This window comes from Budorcas taxicolor, chromosome 15 (genome assembly GCF_023091745.1).
Source record: "Budorcas taxicolor isolate Tak-1 chromosome 15, Takin1.1, whole genome shotgun sequence".
In the NCBI taxonomy this organism is placed as follows: Eukaryota; Metazoa; Chordata; class Mammalia; order Artiodactyla; family Bovidae; genus Budorcas; species Budorcas taxicolor.
Window position 1 is genome coordinate 76,649,966 of NC_068924.1, and position 15,317 is coordinate 76,665,282.

General features: G+C 35.0%; 2 protein-coding genes across 2 annotated transcripts; one reads left to right on the forward strand and one right to left on the reverse strand.

The window, feature by feature from the left end:
* The first annotated feature begins 3,900 nt into the window (after window positions 1-3,900).
* LOC128060993 (olfactory receptor 5AS1-like) lies at window positions 3,901-5,063 on the forward strand. Its single transcript, XM_052653356.1, is given in 3 exon segments — window positions 3,901-4,428; window positions 4,430-4,791; window positions 5,015-5,063. Coding segments are annotated over 3 exon segments (939 nt in total).
* A 5,215-nt stretch (window positions 5,064-10,278) lies between these two features.
* Window positions 10,279-11,223, reverse strand: LOC128060763 (olfactory receptor 8H1-like). Its single transcript, XM_052653143.1, has one exon. The coding sequence runs from the start codon at window positions 11,221-11,223 to the stop codon at window positions 10,279-10,281; it is 945 nt and encodes a 314-aa protein (XP_052509103.1).
* Window positions 11,224-15,317: the final 4,094 nt, after the last annotated feature.

Sequence of the window (15,317 nt, forward strand, 5' to 3'; positions counted from 1 at the left end):
CTTCCAGATGGTACCAAGGTAGGTGACAGATTCCCTGAAGCATTAGTGTAGTGTGGATGTAGCAAAGATACAGTTGCCTTCCCTGACTCTGCAGGGTTTTCTCAGTTTGTGTATGTATGTGGGCTAGAGAAGTGGACGGGGGGAAGGTGGAGTATAATCTGACCTGACCTTCCCCATGGCACCTTTCAAAAGCCACTGACTGATTCATTGTGCTCCTATTTCCATGATGAGGAATATGAGTATGGCTCTTTTGGAAATCTTGAGAAATCCAATAATCTAATTAATCGAGTTAGCTAAATTAGGTGTGTGTGCTCAGTTATATCCAACTCTGCGACCCCATTGGCTGTAACTTGCCAGGCTCTGCTGTCCATTGAGTTTTCCAGGCAGGAATATTGGAATGGGTTGCCATTTCCTACTCCATAGCTAAATTAAATAAGCCAAATTTTATCAATAAGACAAACCTCAGCATCTATGAGAATATACACATATTAACATATAGTGTAACTCTTTTATGCTTGTCCCTGTAATTGCCAACTGAAGTCAGATATTGAATGATTAAGTAATCACAATAGTATTAATACTAATAATAATGCATTTATTATTTCTTGCATCTATAATATAACAAGCCTGTAAAGTGTCGTAAGTTTTCCAATTTAATCCTGATTTCAATTTTATGGTATAAGATAGTTGGGTTCAATCCCTGGGTCAGGAAGATCCCCTGGAGGAGGAAATAGCAAACTACTTCAGTATTCTTGCCCAGAGAGTCCCATGGATAGAGGAACCTGGTGGGCTATATAGTCCACAGGGTTGCGCAGAGTCAGACAACTGAAGTGACTTAGCAAGCACACATGTATTATGCTAATTAAATGAAATAAAGAAATTTAGGCGTAGAGAAGTTCAATGACTTATAGAACATCCAATGTCACATCTGAGGTTAAACTAAATATTGCCTAACTCCATACCCTGTGTGTGTTTAATTACTGCAGTACAACACAATCTGAAAAGGAGAGAGAGGGCAACTGTACATTTGATACTTTAAGCAGAAGAGCAAAATGAAAATCCACCCACGGGCAGTTTTTAGAAGTAGCTTTGTCACATAAGATCTCCTTGGAAATCAGTGGGGCTCAGCTTATGTTAGATTAATCAAGGTCTCAGTTCAAAGTAGTATGAGATGAATCCTTCAAAGGAAGTGAAATTGTTGTGGGATGCTCAGTCTCCCGTTCAACAACTGACTACAGAAACTGTCTAGACAGTTTTTCAATTTTCATGGGGACTTAGGGAAGAAAAATCAGACTTTGATCTCATAACCTGTTTTTTGATATGATACACTCATTGAAGTCACTAGCAGACATGCCACATGTTGAATGCATCTGAAATATAAGAACCTCAGATGATGGCTGAGGTTCTTTACCACACTGATATTCTATATTCAAATGATATATCATAAAATTCCTACAGCAGTAGAAAATATTTCAACATCAGATCCACCATAGTACTTTGGTTAAGAAGTGAGGATAGGATTCTGTCAATATATACTCTGAAAATTTAATCACATTTCTATGCTTCAGTTTTATCACTTGTAAAGATAGAAAAATATCTATCCATAGAATAACATGAGGTTTCAATGAAATGACACGTGCCAAATGATTGGAAAATGTATTGATAAATTTAACTATTGTTGATTGCTTTCACCACCATCAGTATCATCTTTAATGCAAATAACTAGGTATCACAGTGAAGATATCAGGGCTCCAGTTCATAGGAAACCGGAATTAAAACTGTTCAAGAAAACCAGTTATAGTTTGCCTTGGTTGTTTCATTGGTAGTGGCAGTTACACTCCATTTATGTTTGGTGAGAGTTTACAACATTTCTATTGCTGCAAGTCTGTTCATTTGTTGTTTCCTGTTTTAACAAACTTGCCTGATTCAGCAGTTCCTACTAATAATCTGTAAACAAGTATAAAAGTTTATTAAGCTATTATGAAGTTCTTGAATATATATATATATATATATATATTGCTCTAGATGACAAGCGTAAAAATAAATACAGTAGGTCTGATTTTATAAATGAAGATATGATGACATGAAGAACAATAAAATAATTTAAAGTAGTAGAACCAGGATTAGAGTCCAGGTCTCTAGACACTTGCTTTTTCCTCTTTATTTTGGGGGCCTCTTTTGTCCCAGTGATATCAAATCAAATAGGACACAGGCTGTTGGAGAGTCACACACACATGCACAGACGAGAAAATTCAAGAAAGTCCTTTTCGTGATTATTGAATTGATTCATTAAAAAAAGGAAGCCAAAGAGTTAAGGATAAGAATCTGAATATTATAAGCATAGAAATTACATTTGTGCAACATAAATACATTATTATTTTTCTCATTTAAGAGTTTGAATTCATCTTTTTTCAATCAACTTTTTCCTTTTAAAGATCTCGTTCCTGACGAAGACTCTATCCTCTAGAAGACTGCAGGTCATATTGTTGGAGCAGGGAGAATTACAGCGTTCCCACACATAACAGAGAATAGATCCCCGTTATTCGTTTCTCTTCTCACTCACCATAGCGTTACTGACGTAAGCCATTTCCAACATTACATATCTTTAACTGCCTGCAAGATATTCCATCTCACTGTATTTTTCACTGACATTCCTCCTAAGGTTCTTTCACTTGATAATTTCTCCTTCTGCCTATATAATACATTTTCCCATTATAGTCTCAGTTTAGAAGTTCATTAATAAATACAGAGACACGGTTGTCTCTCAAAAGAATGTTCCTGTGACCTCACACCAGACACCATTATATTCGCAGAGTCAAGAAAGAGGCGTAAACCTAGGGAAAGGAAAGCAACAATTATATGCATGCATAAAGGATTTACTGAAACAAGCAACTTGCTTGTATAGAACACACACACATACACAATGGCTCTTATTTTTAAGAGAAGGCAGATCCTGCACCCATTATGTCAAAGATAAGAGGAATTTTGTTGGGAGGGGGGTTCAGGATGAGGGGAAACATGTATACCTATGGCTGATTCATGCTGATGTATGGCAAAAGCCATCACATTATTGTAAAGTAATTATCTGCCAATTAAATTCAATAAATAAAATTTTAAAAAGATAAGATGAATTTTGAGACAATTGTCTGGGCATTTCAACCTACTGAATAAGCAATTAAAAGTAAAAGATACGTTAATGTGTATTATGTACCAGTTATGTAAGTGTTTTACAAATATCTACTTGTTTTTCCTCTAATCATCACAGAGTGGTTAAATGACTTTATCAAGATCATATAACCAATTAGTATATATTCTATATGTAGCAAAGCTAAGATTTCAACCCAGTCATCTCTTACATAACTGCGATGCTCTTATCTGTTATTTTAAACTACCTCCCAAGATCACAGATATTCTGTAGTTTATCCAGTTTATCTGTGGGAGCATTCTCCATAGCATTTTTCTCAACTATACTTTCCTGTACATGAAAGAATATGATTTTATGATCTGAAAAATAGGGGTTGGCTTATAAGGACTTTGCCAGCTCTTCTGGTTCAACCGGGACTTATCAACTCAACCAAATTCATTCTCTTTTATCTTGAAAGGAATTAGTACCATATCTTAAAGTGCACAGTTTTTAAAGAGTCACTGCCTCTTGAAGCATCATGCCTGAATAACATTCTCTAGCATCAATTAAAATTTTAATTATTTTTTAAATAAAGTGACAAAAAAAGAAAACAAGCCAAAACATCACAGAAAATGCTTTAACGGTGATTTTATTATCCTTATCTTTGCCTCCTTAGAAGGAAGAATAAAAGTACCCTTTGTTAATCAATCACTCAAATCAATTCATGTGTTCTGATGCCATCTATTTCAGATGAGAAAGACAAGAAAACCAAGAAGATGTTGGAGAATAATTATACCATGCCGACCGAGTTCCTACTTGTTGGATTCACAGATTATCTACCTCTCAGAGTCACACTATTCTTGATATTTCTCATAGTCTATACACTAACTGTGGTGGGAAATGTAGGTTTAATAATTCTAGTTAATATCAATTCAATCCTTCAAACCCCCATGTATTATTTTCTCAGCAACTTGTCTTTCTTAGACATTAGCTGCTCAACAGCAATCCTTCCTAAAATGTTGGCAAATTTCTTAGCATCCAAGAAAAGCATTTCCCCCTCTGGTCTTGCACTACAGATGTTTTTCTTGGGTTGTTTTGCTGATGCTGAGTGCCTTATCCTGGCAGCAATGGCCTATGACTGCTATGCAGCCATCTGCAGTCCACTGCTCTATTCTGCTCTTGTGTCTGGGAGGGTCTGTGTCTGCTGCATTGTGTTGGTGTACTTCAGTGGGGGTGTGACTTCAATGGTCCATCTCAGCCTCACATTCAGGCTGCCATTTTGTGGCTCCAATATCATCAACCATTTTTTTCTGTGATATCTCGCCTCTCCTGGCTTTATGCTACACAGACACCTACATCAACGAGCTTCTGCTCTTTGCCTTGTGTGGCTTCATCCAGACCAGCGCTTTTGTGGTCATCTTTATCTTGTACTTCTGTGTTCTCCTCACTGTTTTGAGCATCAAGTCCTCAGGTGGAAGAAGCAAAACATTCTCTACCTGTGCCTCCCATCTCTTGGCAATCAGCTTATTCTACGGAACACTCCTGTTTATGTACTTGCGTCCCACTATCAGCTACTCCCTAGATACTGACAAAGTCATTGCAGTGTTTTATACTGTTGTCTTTCCCACGTTTGATCCAATAATCTACAGCTTCAGAGACAACGATGTAAAAAGATACTGGATGCTTGGGGCTGGTGCACTGGGACGACCCAGAGGGATGGTACGGGGAGGGAGGAGGGAGGGAGGTTCAGGATGGGAAACACATGTATGCTTGTGGCGGATTCATGTTGATGTATGGCAAAACCAATACAATATTATAAAGTAATTAACCTCCAATTAAATAAATACATTTATATTACAAAAATAAAAAATAAAAAAAACATAGGCAAAAAAAAATTGCCCTCAGAAAGCTATTGGACAGAAACTGGACTTTCAAATGAATAGGAATTAAAGTTATTTAAGAATATTTAAGGTATAGCCTATCCCTCCAATCTGACAATCAGCTGTACATCACCCTATATGTCAAATATTTTAATCATTTCCTGCCTTTCAGAAATAAAAATAACTTTTCATCCTCCATACTGTAAGATGATTTTATCTTCTCTTACAAAAATTTACTTGCCAAGATTCTGCTCTATGAAACATTTCTGAATTAAAATAATAATTGTTCTTTGTACATTGATTTGTTATGTTCTTTATCAAGTAATATTGAAGGTATTTGTTGATTTGTTTGTCAACCTATCCATATGAGAAAGTCGTTAGCAACTGGGAATATGTATCTTGGTTGATTTTTCCAAAACCTATGCAGCTTGGTGTAAGGCATGTGTTTGTGTATATATATATATAGTGAATAAATGGATGAATGGATCAGATGAATGGATGGATAGAAGAGTGAGTAAATCCAGTTTTCTGTGTTTGGGAAAATAAGCCTAGATTCAGCACTTACAGAACATTTACCATCAAGGAAATTTAATATTACTCATGATGGATAATGGTGATTACAATGGGTCTCAGAAAATCAGATAGAAGACACATATAGCAATAGTCACATTTATATTAGGAGAGAGTGAAATTATAGCATGTATTTTCTCTTTAGGCTATATTGGTTATCATAATAGACATTCACTGTGGATACCCGGTGAAGATCATAAAGACTATTAACTGTATACATTATTAATTCTTTACACATATGTTCCTGACTCTGTCTTCAGGAAGAGCTCAACAATTGTTTTGATCACTGTATTCTGTAAATTGACAGTGTAAATCAACTGAAGTATGAATACTTCTTTCTCTGGATTCAGTTTTGATGATCAGACTTTTTTTGGGTTGCTTTTAATCTTTGAGTCCTAATTTCTGTTTTATTTTAGCTTGACAGAGTTGAAGGGAAACACTGTGTAAATATGAACATATAATACTGTTCATTTGGTAGTAACTGTGGAGCTATAAATGACTGGATTTGTTACAAGATTATAACCCTGAAAATAAAGACAATAAAATATTGCCACTGAAATGAGTTGGTTTGAAGTATAAATTAACTAATATATGAAATCTTTCTAGAATATGTATAATTTGAGAATCAAATGATCAAATATGCCCCTTGGACTACAAGGAGATCCAAGCAGTCCATCTTAAAGGAAATCAGTTCTGAATATTCATTGGAAGTACTGATGCTAAAGTGAAACTCCAATACTTTGGCCACCTGATGTGAAGAACTGACTCATTGGTAAAGACCCTGATGCTGGGAAAGATTGAAAGCGGGAAGAGAAGAGGACAGCAGAGGATGTGATATTTGGAAGGGATCACTGATTTGATGGGCATGAGTTTGAGCAAGCTTCGGGAGTTGGTGATGGACAGGGAAGCCTGGCGTGCACAGTCCATGGAGCTTCAAAGAGTCAGACATGACTCAGCAATGAACTAACTGAACTTGATTTAGCATAGTTTCAACTCATTGATATAATTTCATTCTCTAACTCATTGATATAATTTCATTCTCTAACTCATTGATATAATTTCATTCTCTAACTCATTGATATAATTTCATTCTCTAAGTCATTACAGATTTCACTATGCAATATATGTATGTAATATTCATATAGGAAGAAAAAATATATATACACATATATTTTCCTTTCTCTCCTTATTTTACAAGGATGGAAACTACACTAGAGAGCATTTTTTAAAATGTATTTGGGCATTTAATCGTAAATCTGGACAAACAAGTTACTGCTTCTTATGATTAACAAGAAAATTGTGGCATGTTTTCTGCTCTATGAGAGATAATAGCAATGATACATTCAAACACATAAATGGAGATTAATTGATAATAAATGTAAATCTTTGTAATTTTCTACAGTTGACTAATGCAAGTGAAAATGAAAATTATATAATTAGAGACACAGTAAATACAAATAACTTTCAACAATAATTTTGTTTCATACAATTTAAAAAATATGTACATTATAGTTAAAATGAATGAATGAAAATCCTTGGTGGAGAAAAAAGGAAAGTGGAATATAATTAGCTTAATTATTCTCAGTGACTATGATGAAAAATCTTGAATCAGAACTGAATCAGATACTAAATCCAATACTTAAGAAGGAAAAAAATACATATATAAGATTAATAAAGTGGATAAGTGAGGAGTGAAAACAGCAGTTAAAACAGTAGTATAGTTAATGCTATAAAATATATAGGAGTAATAAAGTGGATGAGTGATGAGTTAAAAAAATAATCAAAGATGAGTTAAAACCACCACATTCCTTGGTGGTCCAGTGGTTAAGAATCTCCTTTGCAATGCAGGGGATGCTGGTTTGATCCCTGGTCCAGGAAGACCTCTCATGCCATGGAGAAATTAAGCCCATGAGTGTGCCACAGCTAATGAGCCCAGGCTCTGGAGCACGCGAGCTGCAACTACTGAAGCCCATGCCCCTGGAGGCTGTGCTCCTCAACAAGAGAAGCCTCTGCAATCAGAAGCCCTCACACCACAACTAGAGAAGAGCCCCCACTCACCATGCGGAAGGGCTAAAGAAAGTCCGTGCATAGCAACAGCATCCATCACAGTAAAAATAAATGAATAATAAATAAATGTTAATTTTAAAATGACAGGAGCCTCAATAAGTCCTTAAAATAATGCAACTATTGTTTAATCAGTTGTCACAATGATTTACAATGTAAAAAATTTAATTGTAAAATGAAGTTTGTAGGAGTCAGACACCCTTGATATAGATCAGAAGAAAATTAAAAATTTAAAACCAAACATGTACCCATGCCCATACAGATCCTTTATCATGAACTGTCTTCAGCTACTCTCAAGACTGAAGACTGATTATTTCTATAGGATTTTGTGTGTGTGTGTGTGTGTGTGTGTGATGTATGAGTCCTAATCAGTTAACTCCAGTGATTTAAATTTAAAATTAAAATTAAAATTTAAACTCATTTGAACAAAGTATAATTCTGTGTACACTCATTTCCATACCCTAACTACTAAGGAAAAGGTAATTGGAAAAGAAACCTATCAGCTAATCACTAGGCCATATTTTATACATGATTAGAGATGTTTTTGAAAAAAAAAAAAATTACAGAAATAGAATTTTCAACTAAGTTAATATGTTTTGAGCACTAATATGCATGTGTGTGCATGCTAAATCTCTTCAGTTGTGTCTGCCTCTTTGGGACCCTTTGGGCCAGAGCCCACTAGGCACCTCTGTCCACGGGATTCTCCAGGCAAGAAGACTGGAGTGAGTTGCCATCCCCTCTCCAGGGAGTCTTCCAGACCCAGGGATCCTACCACGTCTCGTATGTCTCCTGCATTGGCAGGCAGGTTCTTTACCACTAGCATCACCTGGGAAGCCAAAGGAGTGTGCAAACACCAAAGCATGGTGTAAACTTGAATGCAGTAGAATCCTTCAATTTAATGAATTCATCATTTGCTGGACTTTCACCAGCAAACAAAAGCAAAGAAAACATTTATTTACATGTTAAATAAGTGATACGTTTGCTACATATTGTGGAGAGCACAAAATGACTGAGTAAATTCTTATCTCAAAGAGCTTATAACATTTTTGGAGAGAAATATTATAAACACAGATATACTTTTAAAATTACTTCATAAAATATATCTTTGCTTCCTTTCAATAAACATTTAAATATGACTGCCCAATTCTTCTCATTTCTACTCAATGATTCATGCACAGTGAAGGCAGGGAAGGAGACTCAAGAGTGAGGGGATATATATATATAATAAGTGATTCACTCTGTTGTAAAGCAGAAATTAACACAACATTGTAAAGCCATTACACTACAATATAAATAAATACATATCTTAAAAGTGAATAAATATTTTAAGGGAGCCATCAAAATGATAGCACTTCATGCAGATGTTAACTTGATGAATTCATTAACATTTAATGTCCAAAGAATTACAAACTGAGAATCTTATGTATCAAACACACAGCCATCTTAGATTTCAATGTAAAGGAATAATCAAAGATAATATTTTTAAATGTACACAGAAAGTCTCAAAAAGAACATAAGAAATGTCAGAAATATTGCTTATGTACATAAACACACATATATACATAACTGTCAATCTAGAAGAACACATACAAAATGCTTAATAGCTTCTAGGGCATTTCTATTTCCTTAAATTTTTCAATATTTTTGTCCAATATTTAACACTGTCCACTCTAAATCCAAAATTGTGAGGTGTTGAGTGTTTCCTTAGATGTTTGTGTGTTTGTCCATTAAATCAACCAAAAATAATTCTTAAAACACAACTGAATGTTCATCAAAAAAAACCATTGTGCCCTGAAAATGAGGGATATCAGTATTTTACTGATAAGGGCCAGGATTTATTAGTACTGCCTTAAAAGCTTTACATAAATGAACTGATTTGATATTTACAGTAACTACGTGTGCGTGTGTATTTAGTTGCTCAGTCGTAGCCCACCAGGTTTCTCTATCCATGGAATTTTCTAGGCAAGAACACTGGAGTGGGTTGCCATTTCCTCTTCAGGTGATATTCCTGACCCAGGGATGGAAAGCTTGTCTCCTGCATTGCCTACTGAGCCACCTGGGAAGCCCCTTATAGTAACTATATGGACCTGGAATTGTTATTTATCTAATGCAGTTTAAAAAATTGAGGCTTACATTTTCAGTGATTTTTTAAAAAGTGTTACATAAGTTACAGAACAGCAGGCCTAGAATCTAATTTCTGGAACGTTTGGTTCCAAAGCAAGTGCTCATAATCACTCTGCTATAATGCTTCTCTATAAAGTAAAGGAAATTATTTCTGAGATCAGTATCATCGTCCCCAAAACTGAACTCTGTTTCATCATAAAATTCAGTGAAGTTGGATTATGCATTGGAATATGTGACATAGTTTAAAAGCTGACAAGTATACTTGTTCATTTATGAAATCAATTGCCCTTAAAAATGTATGTATTTAGACCACAGTTTGACATGCTTCATTGGTTTCCAATTATAATATAGTTTTATAAAGGCATATTCTTAGAAATATGAGATATTATATTTAGTCAGGCAACACTGGTTCAACAGAATAAATAGATAAAAAACTTCTATTTGCTTCTGGAGAGACAGCAAGGAAATACACTGTAGGAATGAAAAAAAAATGAGCTTTGAAATTTAACTTCACTCTTATTTTAGTTGTTTGGAGTCCTTTCTTTTCTGCATGACTCTACTGAGAGCACTTTTCACTTCCTTGTTTCTAAGACTGTATATGAGTGGATTCAGCATGGGGATGACAATAGTATAAAAAACAGAAGCCACTTGATCCTTTCCCAAAGAGTAGGACTTACTTGGTTTTAAGTAAGTGAAAATCATAGTGCCATAGAAGATGGTGACTGCCAGGAGATGGGAGGCACAAGTAGAGAAGGCTTTCTGCTTCCCTGAAGTGGAAGTGATTTTCAGGATAGTGGACAGGATGGACACATAGGACACGGATATTGTGATAAGAGACACCAGTAGGGTGGAACCGGCAGAAATGAATATGATGATTTCAATGCCACGTGTGTCAGTGCAGGACAGGGGTAAAATTGCCCTTCCATCACAGTAAAAGTGATAAATTTCATTTGAATGGCAGAAATGCAATCTACTCATGCACAGAACACTGACAGAGGTATCAATAAAGCCAATCAAATAGGATCCAAAGATGAGAGAGCAGCATCGCCTGGTGGACATAACAACGGGGTAACGCAGAGGGCTGCAGATGGCTGCATAGCGATCGTAGGCCATGGAGGAGAGAACACACTCAGTGGCGCCCAAGAAGACAAAGAAATACAGCTGCGTGAAGCAGTTCAGGTAAGAAACATACTTGCTGGAAGTCAGTAAGTTGTCTAAGGTTTTAGGGGTGATGACGCTTGAGTAACTGAGGTCAAGAAATGACAAGTGACTGAGGAAAAAATACATGGGGCTGTGAAGCTGGGGGTCCAGGTGGATTATCAGGATCATCCCCACATTCCCCAGCACAGTGATCAGGTATATCAGGAGGAAGAGGGTGAAGAGGACCAGCCGGATCTCTTCAGAGTCTGTCAGTCCCATGAGGATGAAGTCAGACACCTGTGTGATATTCCTTCTGCCCATAGTGTTCAAATACTCCCAAATGTTGAGAAATCAGCATTGATACATAGCAAGAATTACTCCAAAAAATTGTGTTTCCAGAAACATCGTGATATATTTAGTTTAGCTTAAAGTTTCTAGAAAGTGATAATAATGAGGGATGTAGGGAGTAGGAAGAAAAAAATCTTAGTTGATGGCCAAATGTAGAAAGAGAGGTAAGTAAATATTTTGATATAATATAGTAAAAGCTAGTATATTGAATAATTAGAATGGCTGATGCTGCTTTAAATGATTTTCATTATTAAAGCATTTAATTCCCCTGAGGTTATACATAGGTAGTATCGTTTGTCCCATTCTTCATATGAGAAAAAGAGCACAAATTTTAAGTAACTGAATCAGAGTCAGAACTCCTAAATGTTGGATCTGTAATTCTGCCAAGATAGATTGACCTCAGAAGGAATGCCAACAATACTATATTCTTATTAATATTGATTTTAGCAAACCTGTGAAAAAATGTTAGAATGATAGAATAGTCTTAATGCACCATGTACTGTTATTTTTTCTTAATACATTTAATATGAAATATAAATTTCAACCTTAGTATATTTCAGTAGGTTATGTTAAAATTATAGAGCATGTATTAATATTAATCTTCAAATATAGTGACATTTTCCAAATTAATTACTCAAAATGTAATTTCTTCCATAATTGTGTTTCTAAACATGCACATTGATTGCAGACCCTGATTACATCAACTCTGTATTTCTGATTCCACAAATTTTGGCATTTCTTAGGGAAAAGTTTAAGTGATATCAGTGCACATATTCTTCTGAAAATATCTCCATTTTATTTGATTTTACCTAAAGTCTTCTAATTTTGAGAATAATACTCACTGGGAGCCAAGGCTGGTGAAAATAAACTTCTTCCAATGTTATCTATCTAGAAGTATGTCAACCTCAAATTTTGCTCACAAAAAAAAAAGAAAGAAAGAAAGAAAAACATGTCAGTTGACAATTTCTGTAATACACTTGTTTTCTTTGAGATAAGTTCTTTTTTAAGTATTAGTGTAGTCATTTTGTTTTATTCTGAGGGAAAAATAAATCAAACTAGACATTTTATTCAGTTTCTGATCAAATGTAAAAGTTTCCAGGAAGTTATGCCTGAAAAGAAATTCAGGAATCCACTCTTCAGGTACATCAGCAAAGAGCAGGCTTTTCATCTCATCCTAATATTTCCAGAGTACTTCATATACTGGGAATTGTTAATAATGAAACGTTTGCTCATCCCCGTGAATCAATTATCAAGAAAGATTTCTTTGCCTGTCTACAGGGACAAAGGTTTAAGGACCGAAAGCGTCTATGATATGATTGGATTTGAGAAACTAATTGTCTTTTCCCTTAGGAGCCACAAAATGAAAAGCCTAAAGGTTTGGTCTACCTTTGCGATGCTCTAAATTTATGCCCAGAGTGGTAGAGAAACTATTTCTAGAGAAATATCTACTCTATGACTGAAATCATCAGGGGCAGAATGATACATTTTGATGATAAAACTTTTATATTTAAATGTGTAATACTATTAAGTGAGTAAATATGTTTGCTAAAAAGAAAACTAGAATATAACGAAATTCAAAGATTGATACAAAAACAATTCAAAACTGTTGTAACAATTTAATGAATTTCTCCCAATTATTTTTGTTGTGGCATGCTTATCTGTATACCTCTAGATTTGCATAAGCATTATCATACTGTATATTCAGTATCCACTCTCATTTTATAAGTAAAAGCCACTGCAAAAACCATGATAAATGCAAAAATATGAGGATTAAGTTTTTCTTATTTAATATTTTCTAACATTGAAACTCATTACTCAGACATTGTGCTTAGAAGAAAAAAACTGATAAATTAATTTAAAAATGGATTAATTAATTTAAAAAGCTGTTAAATTAATAAAGGGAATGAATGATGAGTTAAGACAGCATCAGTAAGTGCCTAAAATAATTCATAGTATGTTTCATCAGTTGTCACTTACAATACTTCGTAATGTAAAATATTTCATTGTAAAATGAATTTTGCTGATATCAGGCACTAGTTATACATATCTGAGAAGAAAATTAAAAATTTAAACCAAATGTATATATGTGCACACCCAGATCCTTTTACATGAATTGTCTTCAACTACCCCAAGACTAAAGATCAATTATCACTACAGGACATTTCTTTTTGATGTATGATACAGTCCTAACCAGTTGACTCCAATGATCTAAAATCATATGAACAGTACAGATCTATGCACACTCATTTCCATATCCTAAACATTAAAAAAAATATAATTTTCAAAAGAAGTCCATTAATCCTTATGCCATTTTTAATATACCAGTAAGCAATGCTTTTGAGTCGGACATGACTAAGTGACTGAACTGAACTAAATGTTTTTGAAAGAATTCTAGATAGAATTTTCAACTGAACTAATGTTTTTTGAGTGCTAATATTCACAGGACTGTCCAAATTCCAAGGCAAGGTATAAACATGAATAAAGTAGAATCATTGATCTTAATAAATTCATCACTTTGCTTCTACAAGTCAAAAAGAGCAAAGTAAATATTTACTTATTACAATTATTATAAATATTACATATGTGTTTGCTCCATGCTGTGGAGAGCAATAGTCAAACTATGACTAATAGACTCATCTCTCAAAAAACTTACAATCTTGTCTGAGAGAGAGAAATATAAGCACACATATTTTCTCCTAAAAGTACTTTATGGATTATCTTCAGTTCTTTTCAATAAACATTTAAATAGGATTACCCAACTTTCATTACTTCTCAGTGATTCATGCACAGTGAAAGCAGTACTGAGGGTTTCATCTTTTCAGGGCCATTTTGTATCAGTGCTGAAGAGAGTACATTAAACAGGGTTTATGTTCAAGTCTCTTTTGAAGGAAAAATAAAAGGAAAACCCAGTTTCTATTTTTAATAATATAGATTTAATGAAAAATTTCTGCCCAATCTGAAGGAACGAGAATCTCTAAATATACCCCAAAGAGCCTCAGGAATATTTTACAGCTGGTACTTTTATGTTTATGCACATACACACAAACATGCACATTGTTGTTGTTGTTCAGTTGCTAAGTTGTGTACAACCCTTTGCGACTGTGTGGATGGCAATAAAGCATGTCTTTACTTTCCTGTCTTCACTATGTCCTAGAGCTTGCTCAAACTCAAGTCCACTGAGTTGGTGATACCATCCAACCATCTCATCCTCTATCATCGCCTTCTCCTCTTGTCTTCAGTCTTTCCCAGCATAAGTGTCTTTTCTAATGAGTTGGTTCATCACATCAGGTGGCAAAAATAGTGGAGCTTCACTTTCAGTATCAGTCCTTCCAACGAATATTCAGAACTGCTTTCCTTTAGGAGTGACTGGTTTGATCTCCTTGCTGCCCAGGGGACTCTCAAGAGTCTTCTCCAGCACACAGTTTGAAAACATCATTTCTTCAGTGCTCATCATTCTTTATGGTTCAGCACTCACATCCATGCATGACTACTGGAGAAACCATAGATTTGACATGTGGACATATATGGACATGTGTCCACAAAATGATGTCTCTGCTTTTTAATACACTGTCTATACTCTGGTTGCTCTTCAGATCATATAAATCTTTTACCTTTTAATATGCTAACTATGTTTGTCCTATATTTTCTTCCATGTCTCAGCTTTTCTTCCATGGAACAAGTGTCTTTTAATTTCATGGCAGTAGTCATCATCCACAGTGATTTTGGAGCCCAAGAAAATAAAATCTGTTACTGTTTGCATTTTTCCCCATCTATTTGTCATGAAGTGATGGGACTGGATGCCATGATCTTAGTTTTTTGAATGTTGAGTTTTAAGCCAGGCTTCTCACTCTCCTCTTTCAACTTTATCAAGAGGGTCTTAAGTTCCTCTTTGCTTTCTGCTTTAGGATAGTATCATCTCCACATCTGAAGTTGTTGATGCGTCTCCTGGCAATGTGGATTCCAGCTTGTGCTTCATCCAGCAGTGCATTTCACAAGATGTCCTCTGCATAGACATTAAATAAGCAGGCTGAAAATATATAACCTTTACATACTCCTTTTCCAATTTT

Coding starts and splice junctions, on each gene's coding strand:
- LOC128060763 (XM_052653143.1), bottom strand. CDS start 11,223: ATGGGCAGAAGGAATATCACACAGGTGTCTGACTTCATCCTCATGGGA.